General features: G+C 49.2%; 8 protein-coding genes across 8 annotated transcripts; 4 read left to right on the plus strand and 4 right to left on the minus strand.

Annotated features, from left to right (window-relative positions):
- Positions 1-122: 122 nt before the first annotated feature.
- Positions 123-854, minus strand: UREG_01279 (ubiquinone biosynthesis methyltransferase coq5; the record flags this gene model as incomplete). Its single annotated transcript, XM_002541717.1, has 2 exons — positions 123-589; positions 671-854. The coding sequence occupies 2 exons, from the start codon at positions 852-854 to the stop codon at positions 123-125; spliced, it is 651 nt and encodes a 216-aa protein (XP_002541763.1).
- Positions 855-1,233: 379 nt separating this feature from the next.
- Positions 1,234-2,822, plus strand: UREG_01280 (2-oxoisovalerate dehydrogenase alpha subunit; the record flags this gene model as incomplete). Its single annotated transcript, XM_002541718.1, has 5 exons — positions 1,234-1,355; positions 1,423-1,607; positions 1,669-1,730; positions 1,787-1,996; positions 2,055-2,822. 5 exons carry the CDS (start codon positions 1,234-1,236, stop codon positions 2,820-2,822), a joined length of 1,347 nt encoding a protein of 448 aa, XP_002541764.1.
- An 815-nt stretch (positions 2,823-3,637) lies between these two features.
- UREG_01281 (uncharacterized protein) lies at positions 3,638-9,382 on the minus strand (the record flags this gene model as incomplete). Its single annotated transcript, XM_002541719.1, has 9 exons — positions 3,638-3,860; positions 3,916-5,869; positions 6,157-6,244; positions 6,301-6,374; positions 6,656-8,490; positions 8,547-8,915; positions 8,979-9,094; positions 9,191-9,257; positions 9,330-9,382. The coding sequence occupies 9 exons, from the start codon at positions 9,380-9,382 to the stop codon at positions 3,638-3,640; spliced, it is 4,779 nt and encodes a 1,592-aa protein (XP_002541765.1).
- A 523-nt stretch (positions 9,383-9,905) lies between these two features.
- UREG_01282 (NADH-ubiquinone oxidoreductase 30.4 kDa subunit) lies at positions 9,906-10,907 on the plus strand (the record flags this gene model as incomplete). Its single annotated transcript, XM_002541720.1, has 3 exons — positions 9,906-10,068; positions 10,135-10,784; positions 10,854-10,907. 3 exons carry the CDS (start codon positions 9,906-9,908, stop codon positions 10,905-10,907), a joined length of 867 nt encoding a protein of 288 aa, XP_002541766.1.
- Positions 10,908-11,113: 206 nt separating this feature from the next.
- UREG_01283 (uncharacterized protein) lies at positions 11,114-12,480 on the minus strand (the record flags this gene model as incomplete). The annotated part of the gene is made up of 2 exons (XM_002541721.1): positions 11,114-11,876; positions 12,017-12,480. 2 exons carry the CDS (start codon positions 12,478-12,480, stop codon positions 11,114-11,116), a joined length of 1,227 nt encoding a protein of 408 aa, XP_002541767.1.
- Positions 12,481-13,961: 1,481 nt separating this feature from the next.
- Positions 13,962-14,914, plus strand: UREG_01284 (uncharacterized protein; the record flags this gene model as incomplete). Its single annotated transcript, XM_002541722.1, has 2 exons — positions 13,962-14,723; positions 14,903-14,914. 2 exons carry the CDS (start codon positions 13,962-13,964, stop codon positions 14,912-14,914), a joined length of 774 nt encoding a protein of 257 aa, XP_002541768.1.
- A 602-nt stretch (positions 14,915-15,516) lies between these two features.
- Positions 15,517-16,892, plus strand: UREG_01285 (uncharacterized protein; the record flags this gene model as incomplete). Its single annotated transcript, XM_002541723.1, has 2 exons — positions 15,517-15,762; positions 15,828-16,892. 2 exons carry the CDS (start codon positions 15,517-15,519, stop codon positions 16,890-16,892), a joined length of 1,311 nt encoding a protein of 436 aa, XP_002541769.1.
- Positions 16,893-17,516: 624 nt separating this feature from the next.
- On the minus strand, positions 17,517-17,915 carry UREG_01286 (uncharacterized protein; the record flags this gene model as incomplete). Its single annotated transcript, XM_002541724.1, has 1 exon — positions 17,517-17,915. The coding sequence occupies one exon, from the start codon at positions 17,913-17,915 to the stop codon at positions 17,517-17,519; it is 399 nt and encodes a 132-aa protein (XP_002541770.1).
- Positions 17,916-19,074: the final 1,159 nt, after the last annotated feature.

Raw genomic sequence — 19,074 nt, forward strand, 5'->3', positions numbered from 1 at the left:
TCCCCGCAACAAAGTGCCCGATCAACGGAAATTGCTCCGAAACCTCCATCGCTTATACACTTCATCGAGGAGGCCCACTGTCAACTTGCTAAACTCCATACATGCAAACACACCGCCGGGCTTCAGCACACGAAAAGCTTCCCTCCAACGCGATCTGCTTGTTCGTGAAATTCCGAATCCCAAACGCAACCCGTATATAAATCCACCGAGTTGTCAGGAATCGAAGGCATGGATTCCGCGTTCGCTTCCATGAACGACAGGCGGTCGGTGTTGTAGTAAGGGGTGTCAAGGCTTCTTTTTTTGCCCTCTGCAAGCATGTCGGGGTTAATATCCGCAACCGTTACGCGTGTATAGGGGTCGTTGTTGATGTTCGTAGCATGGTCTAGCATGCGAAATGCAATGTCGCCAGTCCCACCGGCGATGTCGAGTATATTCCAGCCTTTCTCCTGTTTACCTTGTTCGCGGGCATAGCGAGAACCCGGGTTCAATGACCGGACAAAGTGATCCTTCCAAAGGCGGTGGATACCAAGCGACATGAGATCGTTCATCGTGTCGTAGGAGCTCGCAACAGAGCTAAAGACAGCTCCGACTGAAGCGGTAAATCAGCCTTCGACCCCGAAAAAGGACAGAATTGAAAATTGGAAACAACTAGCGGAGGTGAAGAACATACCCCTTGACTCCTTTGCGGACTCGGGAATAGTTTCGAATCCGAAATGAGTAGTCTGCTCATCTTGCCGGGGCTTGTTAGCTTGAGCCTGGATGGAGCAGGAGAAGCAACGATATGGTGCTTTTACTGGCACTGGCCTGCGTTTCGCACTCCAATGCAGAGTCCGCCAGATGGATTTGCAGGACATGCTGAGGTGCCGCTGCTGTAAGTGAGCTAGATGCGGTACTCTCAGAGCTGTTGCTTGCCGTGTGTTGCTTTGCCAGCTGCGATCATTAATTCGACTGCGTTTTGAGAGCAGGACCACGCTAAACTCAATGCGGCCAAGGCGTGGTTAGTCAGCCTCCTTATCGATAAGACTGGTTACGTAATGCGGGCGATTCTGTGCCGCCGACGCCAGCCGAGACTGACCGCCGGGTTCCTTCGCCGTGAAGCGCATATCTCTGGGCCGCTTGCTTTTCGCAGCGGAAAGACGCACTTTTCTCATCTCGCTCTTTTGCACACTACAAGGGAATCACTGCAGTGGATTTTAGTCGATTGAACCGGTGCATCTCGGGCACTCCGCAACGATGTCCAGACCTCTTCTCCGCCAGTGCTTGCACTCCACTCGACGAACGAATGTTGCTTTCAGACCGCAAGTTGGAAGAGCACGATGGGCGTCTTCGATATCACAGAAACCCGGGTCTGACCAGTACGTTCCGATATAGCATGCCCGGCCTTATTGGGGTAGACATGCTAATATGCTTGAAACCAACCAGTGTGCAGTTCCCAGGCGCCGTGAACAGCAAGTTCACAACCAACCTGTCCTTTGTCACTCCATCCGAGCTACCTGCAATCCCAACATATCGAGTCATGGACTCCGATGGTGTGATAGTAGACAAGAGCAGAGCCCCCGATGTGCCAGACGAAGAGATCATCACATGGTATAAGAACATGGTTCAAGGTATGCTTTCCGTGGGCCTGATGGACCGGGAGCTCGTTGCTAAGACGTTGGTAAATGGCAGTTAGCATTATGGATATGATCATGTTTGAAGCTCAACGACAAGGCCGTCTAAGTTTTTATATGGTATGTTTTGTCTTTCAACCAAGTCCATTTTGGTACAGTCTCTCACAGGCCAATAGGTTTCGGCAGGTGAGGAGGGAATTGCTGTGGGGTCTGCTGCTGCCCTTTCACCAGATGATGTTGTTTTCGCCCAATACCGTGAAACTGGTGTTTTTCAGCAACGGGGATTTTCACTGAAAGAGTTTATGAGCCAGTTATTTGCAAATAAGAATGATAATGGCAAAGGTCGCAATATGCCTGTTCATTATGGCGGAACGAATGTTCGAGCTGTAAGTGCTCCATGCCCATACTTTGTTAAGTCTCAATTGCTGACGTACTCCAAACCAGCACACCATCTCATCCACATTAGCCACCCAGATCCCCCAGGCTTCAGGTGCTGCTTATGCTTTGAAGCTCAAAACTCTTCAAAACCCCAACGTAGCCCCACAGATTGTAGCTTGTTACTTCGGCGAAGGTGCGGCCAGTGAAGGTGATTTCCATGCAGCTCTCAACATCGCTGCAACAAGATCTTGCCCTGTCGTTTTCATTTGCCGAAACAACGGCTATGCCATCTCCACCCCAACTCTGGAGCAATATCGCGGCGACGGCATTGCTAGTCGAGGTGTTGGATACGGTATCGATACGATCCGCGTTGACGGGAACGATATCTTCGCCGTTCGTGAAGTCACCAAGCAAGCCCGCCGGATGGCCTTGGAGAATGGTGGCCGACCAATTCTCATTGAAGCCATGAGCTACCGCGTTTCCCACCACAGCACTAGTGATGACAGCTTTGCATATCGTGCACGTGTGGAGGTCGAAGACTGGAAGCGACGTGATAATCCCATCACCCGTCTTCGCAAGTGGATGGAAAATAAGGGAATCTGGAATGAAGACTTGGAGCGCGAAACCCGAGAACAGCTCCGAAAAGCCGTACTCAAAGAATTTGCTGCCGCAGAACGGGAGCAAAAACCAGCGATCAAGGAGCTATTTACCGATGTTTATGAACAGATGACTCCCGAGCTCCTAGCCCAAAAGGAGGAGCTGAGGCGCGTTATGGAAGCATACCCCAGTGAATACGATGTTTCGGAGCATGAGGGTGGATTGAAAGGATTATAAAAGCCGTATAGAGCAAGTGTCTAACAGCGATCCTTGTCTACTTTACGCCGCTGAAGTCGCTCGGACAGGATTCATCTTCCACTTAGATCAAAGGGATGCGTGGACGACACTCTCGTGGCCTTTGATGATGCAATTCCCTTTGATAGATACCCAAAATATCCAATTGGGATAGAATTCCTAGTCGTTAGAAAATCTGTTTGGTTTGTACGGTGGGAGTGTCGATATAGATGCAGTTGCAGTTGCAAGGCGACTCCTGCTGAGCTACTTATTTTGCTGGGCAACTTGATCGATTTTATTTGAATGTTAAATAACCAGTACCGTTGTTGTTTATATGTATCAGAGGTGGCTATTGTCAGTTGGAATACGCGAGGAGCGTTTGTATGTTAAAATGCCAAATGTGGCCTATAAAAGGCCATAATAAATCACTGTAGTGATGTCAATATTCACTCCGTACCCCATCCTTGTGTTTTAGAATGGATAGATGAAGGACATAAACTACTTGTCTTGTATTTACTTGCCATTTGAATGCAATGAGGCCAGGGATGTACAGAGAAGAAGAAAATCCCACCGCTCAGCCAGTATGTATCATCAAGGCATAAGAATGATTTGACGGCTAACCCGCCAACCTCTGATTGTTCACCAGATCAATTGATCAGCAAAACGAAAGGACTAAAAACTCATGTAAATGCCAGATGAACCAACCAAAGTTGAGCTTCCCATCAAATGTCATGCCCGTGCAATGAAAAGCGAATCCTAACAGATAGAGCGGTATCCACTGACCCGACGCCAATCCTTTTCAAAGCGAATCCAACCGACTATGACATGGATTTAGCATCTGGAGATGTCAAAAACTCCAACGCCGCCGTCAATGCTTGCTGCATCAGCTTCTTATTTCGTTTCACAAGCGCCATCGCTTTCTTATCCACGGCATCTACGTCCTTCCGCGATACTTCGAGCTCACGCTGCGCCGCTTCAATCATCGTGCGTAACTCTTGGTCAGGCACGCTCATCAACTCTTCGAGATCAGGGCCCAGAGTACTACCAGTCATAATGCTTTTGGTAGTCGCGGATGACCGTGGGGGAACTGCGCTACCTGATGGATCTGTGCTGCTGGGGACTGCCCAACTGGTAGACCGAGCTGAATCGGCTTCGAGCGCGGAAAAAGACGTTGGGCGGTGTGGTCGTAGGTGCCTGGGAAGATGGATGAGATAAAATAACAGAATCCTCTGCGGTGCCCGTAATCAGGCCACTTCGAGATGCCTCATCGTCGATCCACCGAATGTTAAATTTTTCAGGAGTTGCAAATAGGGCATCGAGTCCTCCGCCGCGGTTAGTGGTATCCGGCTCTGTGATGACAAAAACTGGGTATTCATGTCCAGATTCCATAGCTGAGGTGAGACTCTTTTCTAGAGACAGATAGTGGTCCTCTTCCTCGGCAGATAGATGTCGTAATATGCATCCTCGAGGAGTAATAAGACATCTATGCTTCAAGAGGTCGGACCCGCCATTCAGCCGAATCGGCTCTCCACGAAGAAGCTTTTTCCGGTCATCTTCTGATAAATGGATTGGCCGCTTCAAATAATCATAGTCGTCAGCGTTGCATTTCATATCAACACGCTGATTTAGATTTGGAGGATTAAAAAGTGGGTGAACATGCAAATCCATTTCGCCGGATTTGAAAAGTTGGGCAAGAATAGTGGGCAGAGACGCGGTTCTTTCGACGAAGAGCTCTTTAAGCGGTATTCCCATCGCTTCAGAATCCACCATGAGTTGTTCCAAGGTGTTATTCGAGCGCCAGGGCTCGTCGAGCTCTTGTTCCTCTTCAACTTCTTCAACCTTGGGTGAGATTTTGGCAGCAGACTCCATCTGTTTGGGAGTCGCATAGCCGCTTGATTTCGCTTGAGGCTCCTCGTTTGCCACCGATGGCGTCCTTTCACCGTCTTCTGCAGCATCTACGTTGCGCTTAGATGGTTTCTTCGTCTTGCGTTTTCTACCCAATATAGGAGCTTGTACAGTATCTTCAGGAGGAGTAGGGGAGATTTCTTCTTCCTTCTTTGATTCAGCCTGTTCGGCTTTGAGCTTTCTTTGCTTTTTGACTTGATTTTTTGACATGGCACGAACTGGGGCTGACCCGATTCTGCTTGGCGGCGGGGAATTGGCTCGCGACGCGGAAGCGGACGTATAGGGATCATATTCAGAGCCAATATCTGCCGGAGTGGCGGGGCGACTGACAGAAGAAATGCTAGGTCTCCGTGACCGCTGCTTCATTGCTGTAACTGAGCCTGAAGTGGCAGTCGATGACTGTAGCGGTGGGGTTTCCGACTTTGGAGTATCTACCACACGTAATACTCGTGGCTGACGGGGAGCGGGGGAATCGGACATCCGAGACGCTACTGTTCCAGGTGTATTTGGTCGCGAGCCCACCACTGACGTAGCAAGAGCTGGAAGGTGATAAGGGGGGGCAGTTTGGGAGGGAGACGCAGACTCGCGAGAAAGAGTAGAAAACGAGATATCCAGCTTGATAGGTTTCGATTTGCCATGGGATTCCTTGGAAACCCCTTTGCTCTGTTTGGTTAAAGTTACTTCGTCGGTTGGTCGTTTGCTACTCCTGGATGGCGAAGGGGCCCGAATCCCCTGCACAGCAAATGTGCTTGATTTCGGTTTAGGTGACCCAGTTGAAACTTCAGCGAGGATATTGGCAGTATCTGGCTTCGATGTCGCAGGCGATTCGGGTACCACTGGAGTCGCGCCCCTGGAGACAACGGGTTCCCTGAGTTTTTGGGGTGGTGTTAAACCAGGTGGAGGAGCAATGGTGGTTTGACCGGAGGCACGCCGTTTGGACGGTGACGGACTGGAACCCAAGTCGGACTCATTGATTAAAGAAGCTGCGGGATGGCCGTGGGGAAGAGGTAGACCCGGAGGAAGAGTCGGAGTTCCGGATCTAATAGAAGAGACAGGGGATCCTATGGAAATATGGGATCTGGATGGAATACGGACGGTGTCCAAGGCGGATTTGGGAGGCGCTAAAGGCGGAAAGTCTTCATCCACTGTTCAACAACCTGTTAGCTTTCCTGTGCAACAACCAGAAAGTGTAACGAATTGAACGCTGAGACCGCCTGGACAGGAGTGAACAAGAGAGAAAACAAGCTGCAACATGCTACATGCTTCGCCCGGACAATACACTTGGTAGGGAGAATTCATCACTACGGCTGAAATCATCCACAATTGCGGAAGGAGGAAGAGGGGATAAGTTCTAATGGAGAATATGTGAGAAAATTGCTTTCGACGTATTGCCAGGCTTGGATACACATCCAAGCAGGGAGGTTTAACGTACATGAAAAGATTGCCCACGAAGACTCAGTTGTATGCCCGGTGGTCGCTGAGAAAATGAACTCGAGATGCCAAATTAAAGCACCAACGACCTGGAAGGCCCAGAGAAAATAGATACGGTGCAAAAAGGTTGACGCCTTCCACCAACCTCACCGCAAATATGCAGACACGCCATGCCAACGCCCCAGCCGGAAATTTTTGCATCGAGTGTCATATGCAGCGCTGCCAGGCATAGAATATTAAGAAATAACGGAACGAGGACAGAAGCTCGCAAAACAGCGTAAACTCCCGATATAGTAAAAGACAAAACGCTGTGTCACGATGGAGACGCAAAACAGTGCAAAGACAATCAAGCGCAGGAGGAAATCCACAAGATTATAGAAAAGAAGCGCTAAGATAAAGAAGAAATCGGGGGACAAAAAGGTAAGTGAAGGGTGTAGAAAAACGATATCACCATCTGGCAAAACCTCCGCTGAAGACCATGTTGGAGTGGTTGTACCCACCTTGACCCTGACTCCCGTACAGTCCCTGCCCAGCGACAGCAGTCGCACTATTTTGGTGCATTCTCGCTTGCAAGATACTCGGGTCCGCAAGATCTACTACACCACCTCCACCGGAGGAAGTGTTAGCATGTCTGTGCTTCTTCCCCCTTTTCTTCTGCTTCTGAAGCCCTGGGTCTTGATAGAAACCGGATTGAGGGCCATAAAGCGAGTTGAGAAGGCCTGAAACGGGAGCCAGGGGAGGAGGGGCATTGTGTTGATGGGTTAAAGAAGATATGTACTCACGCTTTGCTGCCTCTGAAATTTGAACACCCCCGCCACTTGTGCCACCACGAGCACGCATAAGCTCACGCATCAAATCGGCGTTCCCATCTTGCTTGACATTGAGTCCCAAATTATTATTCATTGTGCTTGTAAACCCGTGACCTTGGGCAAACATGCCGCCTCCACTTACTGGTGGAGTGCCTGTAGTCTTGAGACCTGGGGGAGGACCTTGAACACCACTGGTAAAATAGTGGCTGCCAAGTCCATGCTGTGAATTAGCAGCAGCTATCGGGTTTGGGGTCGAAGCCTGCATTATGGCAGCCTGTTGGTTGATAATTCTCTGACTGGAGTTTTTGGCATTTGAATCATTCGCAAAGGAAAACCTTGAAGATTGTCGCGCATGGCCGGACATCGTGCTTATGGGAGGCATTTGGTTTTGAAACGCATTCGGACGAGAGAGGGGGTTATGATCATATCCATTGGCCGAAGAAGATTGAAGCTGATCTAACAAGCCAGTTGGCTGACTGTTGGCAGACTTCAGGGCCATAAGCTGCTGCTGTTGGAGGGGAGTAAGAGCGCGGCCGTTTACATTCAAGCTTTGGAAATGATGGCCAGCGGAAATAGGGGATCCAACGGCAGAATTCGAGGCTGTTGCCTGTTGGGAGGGAGGTTGAATAGCTTGCGGTTCACGGCCACTACGTCCCCCAGCGGCAGAATGTGATTCCTCTGGTTCACCACCGAGCTGTGAGCTGCCACCTTCCAGGGTTTCCTCCTCAGCTTGATTGGCTTGTGCAAGCATCTTAGCTTCAGATTCTTGCTTTGTTCGTTCTTGTTCCGCTTTTTCACGCATGGCACGCCGCTTAACACCGCCGTAAGGATCGATGAGCGAAGGATGGTTTTCAATGAAAGCAAGCTCATCAGTTGAGAGGCCAGCCGGCGAGAACTGGAACCGAAATTCCGAAGAGTTGATTGCCTTTACCAGATTGTCCAGGACCACAGATTTATCCTGAAATGTGGACAGTGAGGTGACAGGAGGTACAGAATCACGTTGCGCCGAGCTAGGACCGCCGGCTGGCGTCGGCGTATGTTGCCGTGAGCTCTCACTATTCTGTTGCGGCCGTCTTTCGATAGTAATTTTTGGCTCTTCGGGCTTGGTTGCAAGAGTTACAGGTGAAGGCTTTGGACTCGGTGTACCACGACTCGCGGCCATGCTAGGTCGCCTTGTTCGCTGTGCGAGTGTCTCTTTATTCGCCCAACTAGCAGATGACGGAAGGGCAGGCGAGTCGCCGCCTGATGATCGACTTCCTTCATCCCTATTAGAATGTCGCTGCACTGAGACAGAGCTCGACGATCCGGGCTGGCTTGGCTGCTGATAAGCACGAGGCTGACTCGCCGCAACATTGGGATAGTTCGGATGTGGGCGTTGAGAAGAGATCGTGTTCATGGAAGATAGATCCTGGCGGCTGAAGCTATCGCTATCTTCTCCGGTCTCGTGGAGGAAGGTACAGTTCCTATTATTGCATTGCTCGTTACGAAGAAACGACGAACAGTATTTGGTGGTTCCGTATTGGGCTCTAGTGAAACAATCAGCTGCTTGCAGATAAAAAATCAGGACAAAATCAAGCCGTACCTTAAAACTCGATCGCCGTTTGCGGAGCCGTCAACAGCGGCAATGCATGACGCAGCGTCGCTCTTTTTTGCAAATGTCACGTACACGCCAATACCCTGATTTGGGTTGCCACCAGGTTTCGCTTTGCTGACGACGATCTTTTCTATATCCCCATACTGGCCGAAGTATTGATCACCTCTCAATGTTTGCAATAACTGGCTCTCGTCTCTAATAGTTGGGTTGAGTCCTATCACATAGACAAGGTTTTTCTGAACGACACGAACGCCGGCAAGATTTTTTCGACTAGAAGCTTCGATTTCGCGTTTCTCTTGCTCCCTTTTCTTTGCAGCGGCGGCTTTGCGGTGCTTTAATGCTAAATCTGCCTTGAGCCTAGTTGAAATCGGGTGTCAGCGCGGAGAGGAGGGTTTCTCAATATAGCCAAGATGAACTTACTCATCCGCGTCAGGAACCCTGTATTGTATTGTGGTCTCGTCATATGCGCGTCTGCAATTGGGACACCGGCCCTCTTCGCTATGCGTCTTGATGTTATTGTAGCAAAATTGGCAAATCTAAACGGTATCAGCAGGTGAAATGAGTTTCGGCGCGATTTCGAAGATCGAAGTGGGGGAGCGACAGGAGTATCGAAGGTGGTTCGAATAACATACTTGATAACCACAAGGACATGGTTTGAAGTTCTTGTCCGATAGGTCAAATTCTTCAATGCAGAGAGGGCTGAAATAAGAGTAAGCATCACATATCAGCCTAGCGGGGTGAAAGCCCAAGAAGAATAGGAAGTTATCATACCAAAATTCATCATCATCATCAATTACTGTATCATTTTGGGTTCTTAGAGACATTTTAGCGTTGGGTGCTGAAGGGATTTAGACTTGGGCCGAGAGAGTTCTTGAAATGCACTGGAGAGTCTGCAGGAACATGAACAAGGAGAATGAATATGCACCGGGAAAACAAGTGTATTATTGTAACTGAAGGCGCCAATAAGTGAAGTGAAATAACCGAAGAAGAGAAAAGATAAAGGAATTAGGAAGAGAGAGATGTTGTCAGTCGGCGAAAAGTGTTGATGAGATGGCTCTGGAGGAGGAGAGAAAGGAAGAGTCAAGATGAGCTTAACCCGTTTTAGCATGGCTGACTCAGGAAATTTGCCCTTTTGACTTTTTGTCAAGTGGGAGCCAATCAGAACGCTTACCTTGAGGAAATTTCGATTTTCCCAGATTATATCAGCAAGATGCATTATGTAGTTGCTGTTATCCAATCAGCAACATGCATTTCACAACGCTGAATGTTGAATGGCATCACAAACAAGAGGCAGCGGAACCTCACGCCAGGGAGGACTTTGTTGCGAGCTCAATTGTTTACCACACCATGGCGTCAGCAAGGTCAATGATGCGGCTGGCGTCGAGCCGCTCTCTAGCCTATGCTAGACCGGCAAGAACTGCAAGGCTCTTCTCCAGTGCAGCCGCGCTCCACGAAGCGAAGGTGGTTTCCGGCAGTCCACTCCCAAACCAAAGGGATGAGCGCCGTGCACGTAAGTATTCCTGCGGGTTTGCCTTATACTCGTCGATCGAGTAACTGATCTGGTTAATCTCCTCAGCGATCGAGGCCCTCCACCGTGCTGTCGTCAACCCAGCCGACAAATACGCGGAGAAATCGAAAGAGCTTCATACCTATGGCCAATACCTGATGTCCTGCCTCCCCAAATATATCCAACAATTCTCCGTCTGGAAAGACGAATTGACAATCTATATCCCGCCCGCTGGCGTCATCCCCGTTATTTCCTTTTTGAAAGACCATACCGCCGCAGAATACAAGCAGGTTTCCGACATTACGGCAGTCGACTTCCCAACGCGCGAATATCGCTTTGAAGTCGTCTACAATCTTCTGAGCGTTCGCCATAATTCTCGGATCAGAGTGAAAACGTACGCAGACGAGGCAACCCCAGTTCCGAGCATTACTTCCTTGTATGATGGAGCAGTCTGGTACGAGCGCGAGGTCTACGACTTGTTTGGTGTATTCTTCGTCGGTCATCCGGACCTTCGAAGAATCATGACGGACTATGGTTTTGACGGACATCCGTTACGAAAAGATTTTCCACTTACAGGGTACACTGAGATCAGATACGACGAAGAAAAGAAGAGAATTGTTGTTGAGCCATTGGAATTGACACAAGCCTTCCGCAATTTCGAGGGCGGCACGTCTGCTTGGGAGCAGGTTGGGCAGGGCACTGATAGGAAGCCGGACAATGTAAGTCAAAGAGGCCCTTCTAAGTAAATGAATTGTTTTGAAAAAGCTAATACGTATTGTTTCCGTCAGTTCAAATTGCCAACTCCACAACCCGAGGAGAAGAAAGAGGAGCCAAAAAAATAGACTGAATATATAATGTATACCAGCTTCCTTTTATTTGGCATTATAGGTTTCTTTCCAATGTGGGTTTAGGCTTTTTACACGAGAATTGTACAAATTTTGTTCCAGTTTCCTCCGTCCCCCAGCTATTCATACCTCCACAACAAGTGGATAACAGATGCAGTCTGGGAATCATACAACAACGGACAGCCAATCTAAATACAGGCTACTCACTCTTTTCCCCTTTGCCCTTTTTGGGCATCCGACGAACCGAATAATAGTTCATCCCTCTCCCACATCAACTCTACCGCGGCTCCAGCTATCCCAGCCACCGCGCAAAGCGCAATTGTTTTAAACCCCAGTTTCACGCTGCTGACCCGGATTCCGCATGCGGAATGCGCAGCATTATACAGTAGAATTGCCCAAAGCAATGTTGGCGCCGCAGCCGTCATATAATCCCATTGCAGAAGCCATAATGTTCCCATGCCGAGAGTTTCAGGTTTTTGAGACGACCAGGGAGATATATTTTCAAACACATTTCGTGGCGTCAGGGTCGATGCGAGTTCTGGGCTGAACAAGGTCGGGAACGCAAGGGCAGAAAGTGATATTGCCCAGGACGCAATGTGAGGAATTGCTGCGCAAGCAAATGCGAAGGCATACAGGTAGCGGAGGCTACTTCGATTCTGGGCTACATTGCCTGAGCCCGACGGGCAGCAGATTTCGGCAGATTTGCTAATTCCGTACTGAAAGATAGCCACGTAGATTGGCCACGCTTGCCAAAGTGCGATTCCGTGTTGCTTTGAAGGGAGAAGGCCTTGTGCCATCTCAGGAAAGGCGACCAACACGGACGGCACAACGTAACCGGCAAGTGTGCTCCACAGCAGGGTTTTCACTTGAATCACAGGCATATTTATGTTTTCTTTAGTCGGCTTGCTGGCTGTTGGCGATGTGAAAAGATGCAAAGTGACATATAGCGGTGCCGATACCGCAAAACTGCATAGCTGCCATGCTAAGCCAAAGAATGATGGGCTTGTTCCAAAGGTTAGCTGACGGTTGCGTCAAAGATAAATGGAGATTTTCAATTTGGAGGCGGGCTGGGGTTCCTCGCCGTCTGGAAGCTGGGCTCTACTCACTACGCAATGAGGCGACCTTGATTTCCAGCTCTCACGGACTCTAGACAGACCAGTATGTAGATAGCGGCGACAGCACCAGCAAATTTGGCTGCGTAGAGGGACAGGTTAGGGGACGTCCCATTCACAATAGGATAGAAAAATGGCACAAAAGCAGTCAGAATTTCGTCAATCACCGTGACACCAGTCCAATTGGTGTTTAGTAGTTCTCCTCCAGGCAGCAGCTTGGAAACAGCCATATCCTGGACTGCTGGAATGTGGCCATTTTGGTAGGAGAAATAGAAGACCGATATGGCCCCCCATACAGAGCAGAGTGGAATAAAGTATTTCAATTGCGAAACCATTTTGCAGATTTCAACGAAAGTGACAACTCCTCGACAATCGACAGCCTGAGGGTTTGATTTCATGGGCAATTTCGACTTCTGGAGGGAATGCCCCTTGATGCCGGGTGTCCCGACACTAGGCATCGGAATATCGTCCACCCCATGGCTGTTCAACCTATCAGAGCTGTGGTGGAATCGCAACTTTATGTTGTTGGAGAGGATGTTTTATGTTCAGCATGGAGGCTGTGTAGTCTGTCTAGCCAAGGGGTCAGATCCTCGTAGCTAACTACTGTGAGTAACTACTCCCTTGTTAAACTACATTCTCCGTACTCCGTACCAGGGGTGGTAAGTTATCAAGGAAGACTTCAGCCAAGGAGAATAGGATAAACACAAGGATAGTTTTGTTGACATAGATCTATCATGCCTTTAGTTACATAGAACTATCATGTCAGCTCTTTTAGAAATAACCAAAAATTCCCAATAATGAGATTCCATAGCAATTTCGACAAGAATCTTTGGCCCACAAACTGATCTCTCTCTTGTCCACCACGTCAAACACGATCGATTTCGTATCATCGCAAAATCCTTTCTCCAAATTCAGGCGTAACCACATTATCTCTGTGACCCAACATAATTAGTATGACATATCACTCCATAACATGACATGGAACATACTATGGCATATAAAAAGAAAACTTCCCGAGCTACTCATCACATGCTGTGCATTTGTAGTTGACATCGCGGTCTTGCATGTTCGAGGTGCAGCGGCATTTGTTGGAATTCCCTTCGCTTGCCTTGAGGGTTCGAGAAAGAGTATGGCCGCAGGTAAAATTGATTGTAACCCAACACATATTCGAGATGCGGACGGCAATCAGGAGTCTTTGGTAAACAGCAAGTGAAAGAGTGTTGGGATATCTGTGAAGGTTCTTGGAGAGGTGGTGCTTGAAATGAAACAGCAAAGGGAAGTAGATGGTGTTTATATATTGGTGCCAGTAATTAGATGCTACAGGTGTTTGGAGGCATTGTCTTTCTTGACTATGTGCCAGTTTCAACTTTATGGTGATTTGCTGTGCTGGCTATGCATGGAACTTTGGGGACAGGCTGGATCAGTGGCATGGACCGTCAGCCTCATCAGTCAGGAATACCGCCTTTTTTGAATGGAGGAACAGAGGCAGAGCAGGATATCATTTGTTCAACATGGCTAAAAACAATTCTAGCGTCGGAACTAACCCTCCTTGTCGGACCAAATGAATCAGACAATGTTCACTCCGTCCTCCAAAGGCTTTGGCTGACCATGTTTTCTAGCGTCATGCGAGGGACTTTGGCGTCCTATTTTAGCCGTGGGTGCGGGGGACAATGATTTACCCAGGCAATCCTTCGCATTTGGTCTGGCTGCACGGACTTAACCTCAGCCTGGTTGATGCAGAACGTTGCTTCTTTCAAGGTGGCGCATCATCAAGATGTCTGCCCAGCATGACCTCGATGTTAAAATGGTTTCTTTCTTTGGGAATTCATCTTTTGCCAGTGATGCTATATTCCCATATCAATTTTTCGCTTTACGTTGGACATTTCGCGTGTTGACCTCAAGAGCAACGTATTAGTCCCTGCGATTGACAGGAAGCAAGATGCAGTGGCCAAACGACAAGGATTGGGCGCTGCACAAACACAATATATGGCTTCTCTATATTGGAGAAAACCTGCCTCTCAAGGAGGTGATAGTACAGATGCGCTCTAGGCACGGCTTCAAAGGCACCCCCAAGATGTACAAATCACGCCTTGCGCTTTGGGGCTTCACCAAATATAAGAAGCGCGTGGGAAAGCCCACGGAAAATGAAGACGTTTCCAGCGTCACGGTTTCTTCAAGTTCGCCCCTCTCGGTGGCTGCTGTTCGGCGCGCTTTCTCCTCCCGCACTGTCAGTCCTGCTACCCTGCAAAGCCCCCTTCCACCGTCTGTAGGCGAATCCATTTTCAGGCTTGTCAGCGGATATTACAGGGCTTCATGTGATACGAAACTGTGGTATACATGCGAGTCGGGGCGATTTACAACCAGCAAAGATGTCGCACGCTCAGCGAGCAACCCTGACAAATTTGTTGGATTTTGGACTGCTGGCTTGTCTTTCGCCAAGGAGCGAGATTTCAAGAATACTCGACAGTCACTCTCGAACGCCTGTGAGCTTATCCCGACTATGGTACTGGCTGAACACCCTGCCACAATGCGCGCTATCCTGGAGCTGCTGCTTCTATATAATAGAGAGGGCTATTATGAACTGGCTCAACTTGTGCTGCAGCAGATCTACCAGATGGCTGGTCTATATCTTTGCCACAGTCATCCTCTATCAAATATTTGCACCCTTTTCCTTCGGGTGGAACCGAGTGAGCTTGACGAGGTGATTCCCACCGCATTGGACTGCGGGCTTGATGCGCTTTCGGAGAAATGTGGCCGTCTCCATTATAATGTAGTCCGCTGCCGTGTCTCTCTTCATCAAACGAAATCAAAGTCACGACACGACCCAGGAACCCCTGCCGTTTTCCAACAATGGCTCACAGAATATGCTGACTCTGCAAGCTTTTCGAATGAAGGCTATTTGAACGTCGCAGAATCGATTCTTGAATACCTCTGCCATAATCTTTTATTCGCCGAAGTGGAACTGATAATAGGGAAAATGCGTGACTGTGCGTTGGACCTTGAACCGGCTCGGTGTCGCAAGTGGATATCACGATGTTCCGAAATCATGGCTTCGGTTTACGCCAGCCAAGGAAAGTCCGAACTTGCTGAACAACATGTTCGGTCCTGCATTAGGGCGCGAGAGAAGCAGTACGGGCATGACGATCCATGGTCTGTTTCGTTGAGGATGCAGCTCGCCCAGTGGCTGCGACTCAATGATCGCAGCGAAGAAGCGGATCGCCTTGAGGCATTGGGTGTGGAGGCGCTTGGAGGAGGCCTGTAGCATGAATTGATGTATAAAGACTCGCAAAAGAAAAGGAGCTTACGAAGTTGTTTGTATTAACTACTAAGCTGGTCACGTGCATCCAACTTCAGAAAGAAAACACGCTAGCCGTCTTTGAATTGATTCTTGGCGCTTGTACTCCATACATAGATATGGATTATATAATCAACCCTCCTCATGCGATCAGATTTGCCGGGTCTTTAGGGAAGTACTTGGGCAGCTATACACAAAGATGCCGAAGCGCAAGCGAGAAGATGTCGATGAAAATCCAGCTTCCAATCCCGAGCCGCGGAAGCTCACCCTTCGAGCCACTCGTTTAGAGCAGAAAATCGAACAGGGAATCCAGCAAGTACACCGAGCTCTCAAGACCGCGAGAGGATTTGAGCGCCAAAAGCTGGGAAGGCGCCAAAAGAACGCGCAATCGAAAAATGAAACCGCCCAGCTATCCCGCTTATCTGAAGAAGTACAGGCTTTGAAAGTAAGTGGCTCCGCAAGCTTCCAATTTAGCCAGAAGGATCGCAGCTCATGAATTTTGAACCGTAGTCTCTAGACCTCTCGGAGATTTCAAGAAAGTACGTGATAAAGCAACTTGTTAAGACTAAGCGGATTGCGGATTCACCGGTTTTCGCGCAATTAGAGTTCTCTAAGCAGAATGTCTTTGACGGGAAGAAGGATGGACCCGAAGCAAATGTTATGGCACGGCTCTTTAGTTCCAACCCAGTTAAGACGATACTCCCAGGGATAATGGACGGTATTCGAGGAATTTTAGGTGTAGACGATGCCGCCATATCGGATAAGAAAACCGCCGCTAGCCAGAAAACATCGAAAACTCCGGCCACTGCAGGGCCGCTTATTTCCAAAACGCCACTCCAAATGGACTCACATAGCTCCGATCAAGAGGATACGCCGATGGGTGAAGCTGAGAGTACCTCGGAATTCGCCCAGTTTGATGACCTTATAGCCTCCTCGTCTGGTTCGGAGAGCGAAGGCGATTATGAAAACATAGTTTCAGGCAAAAAAGACAAAGCGTACGATCCGGTTGAAGACTTCTCCCTCTCCCCAACACCCTCTGTTACGGACTCGGATTCCCCTCCTGCCACCGCGTTAAAGAGCTCGAAACCTTCCAAACCCAGCGGAAAAGCATCAACAACATTCTTACCGTCCCTGACAATGGGCGGCTATTGGTCAGGTACCGAGTCCGAGGCGGAAGATAATGAAGCAGCGTCGGCGATTGCACCAAGAAAGAATCGCATGGGCCAGCAAGCGAGGCGAAAATTATGGGAGAAGAAGTTTGGCGCGAATGCGAACCACGTGCGCAAGCAAGGCGAGGGCAACAATCGTGATAGCGGTTGGGATATGCGCCGGGGAGCGACATCTAACGAAGGCCGCGGACGTGACAGCGGTGGAGGTGGGCGGCTTGGCCGGCGCTCCAAAGATGAAAGTGGCCCTTATAGGAGAGGAGAGGGTGCTGGAAGAATGCGTGATTCGATTAAACGGGGCCAGGATCAGGATCAGAAACCTCTTCACCCTTCGTGGGAGGCAGCGAAAAGAGCTAAAGAACAGAAGGCACAAGCAAATTTCCAGGGCAAAAAGGTTGTTTTTGATTGATGTGTCCAGGAGGCTCATATAGATACTCTGCCAACCGTTGGCCGCCCCCCTTTAATGTCTTTCATGGCTTTATACTGAGCGTCAAATTCTCGTTTTTAACATTCAAGAGAATTTCCTTCATTATAAATGATTTCCACGAGCCGCAAGTTGATGACAATGAGTTGCGTGTATATTTTTATTCAGTTATGAAGACTGCATACAGAGTAGGAGACTTTCCTCGTTCCTCGTTACTAAGCTGTCCTTCCACCGGAATTTAACTCTGGAGGCTCAAGGAAGCCCGCCCTTGGCGCCCGTAGTCCGCGAGCTCTGATTGGCTAGCATCAAACTTTTGCTTTGCCCCTCCATAAGATTCCCGTCCAAACACAACCAGATTCCGCTCCGCATGCAAGTTTTCCGCCGTTGGCTTTCTCTCCCCGCCAGAGCCAAGTCGTATCCGCGAAGAATCGAAACCCCCAGGCAGAGAGCAAGAAGAATGGCCGCTCTTCCAGATACATACCCCGGTAAGTTGTTTCTCTGTTGCCTCTCCTGATAGCGCCATTTATCCGCGACCCCGCTATTGTGTGTCCATACATAGAGCATCAATTCCCCCAAACAGTTTCCGCCATTTGTCTAATAGAGCAAACTCTAGATCCCGTCCATATCGGAGTAATCGGCGGAACTGGTCTTCGCGAACTCCCCGGGTTCACCCAGGTAGCCTGCCTCACGATAACCACGCCATGGGGCAATCCATCCTCCCCCATCACGGTCCTCCATCACAAATGCTCCACGACGGGAAAGACTGTCCCCATTGCATTCCTCAGTCGACACGGCGCGCATCATGAACTTGCACCGCACGAGGTACCCAGCCGGGCGAACATTGCGGCTCTCAGGTCCATTGGCGTGAGGAGCATCATCGCGTTCTCCGCTGTTGGCAGTTTGCAGGAGGCGATTAAACCACGCGATTTTGTGGTACCGGATCAGGTGATTGATCGGACAAAAGGGGTGAGACCGTGGACTTTCTTCGAGGGAGGAGCGGTGTCGCATGTTGGATTTGCGGATCCTTTCGATGAGGGTTTGGCGAAGATTGTTCGGGCGTGTGGGCACAGTTTAGAGGGTGAGGGTGTCGTACTTCATGACCGTGGAACTCTGGTTTGTATGGGTAAGTGCCCATTCACTATGATCCTACTCTGCCCTTTGATACCTTCTTGCAGGCTGCTGACCAATGCGTTCCCATACAATTCAGAGGGACCCCAATTTAGTACCCGCGCAGAGAGCAACCTTTACCGCACCTGGGGTGGTAGCGTGATCAACATGTCCTGTCTTCCTGAATCAAAACTCGCCAGGGAGGCCGAAATTGCGTACCAGATGATCTGCATGTCAACCGACTACGATTGCTGGCACTCATCTGAAGAAGATGTGACGGTCGAAATAGTCATGGGCAATATGAAAGCTAATGCCGTTAATGCTAGGCGGTTTATCGGTGCCGTCTTGGACGAATTAACCAAGGATGAACATCAAAATCTGGCTAGGGGGAAACACCTTGAGGGGATCGCGAAGATGGGATTGAGTACTGTGCCGAGCCAAATGAGCGCCGATGCGTTAACGAAACTGGCCTGGTTGTACCCCGGATACTTTAGCAATTAAACCCATCAGAAGACTTTGTACTTCTCGTTGACTTTAGATATGCTTTTCGCCTGTAACGGTGCCATACCAAGGATGTCTCCCTTCCACTGATTTAGTGGACGATGATTCGACAAAAGTGAGGCCAGGCTGTCGTATATTTTGTAGACCATGGCTTCTCAATAGATATTTGTGCAGGCCATGTAATGGAACGAATAGTTTCGAAATAGGATACAGACTTGCGGCAATACCTTTGAGGACATGCTGAGACAGCATCTAGTTTTGACTTGCCCATGGGATTTCCCTCCTTTGATGATCATTTACATATGGATAGTCCATATGCTGGCCAGGAAATTGTTCACGGTAACTGCTAGAACATTTGCTTGAGAAGGAGTATGGTAGTTATGCGGGTATACGGAGTACTTTTGTTCAGTACTGCTCCGCAGGCGCCAACACATCCGGCATCACACCAAGACAGCTATGGGTCCCATCGCCTACTAAGAAGAAAGGATCTTCCACCGTTGAAATCTATCGATCTGGAAAGGATTATGCTAAACGCATCATCTGAACGAGCAATTGATCT

Source organism: Uncinocarpus reesii, genomic scaffold (genome assembly GCF_000003515.1).
Source record: "Uncinocarpus reesii 1704 scaffold_1 genomic scaffold, whole genome shotgun sequence".
NCBI classification, from domain to species: Eukaryota; Fungi; Ascomycota; class Eurotiomycetes; order Onygenales; family Onygenaceae; genus Uncinocarpus; species Uncinocarpus reesii.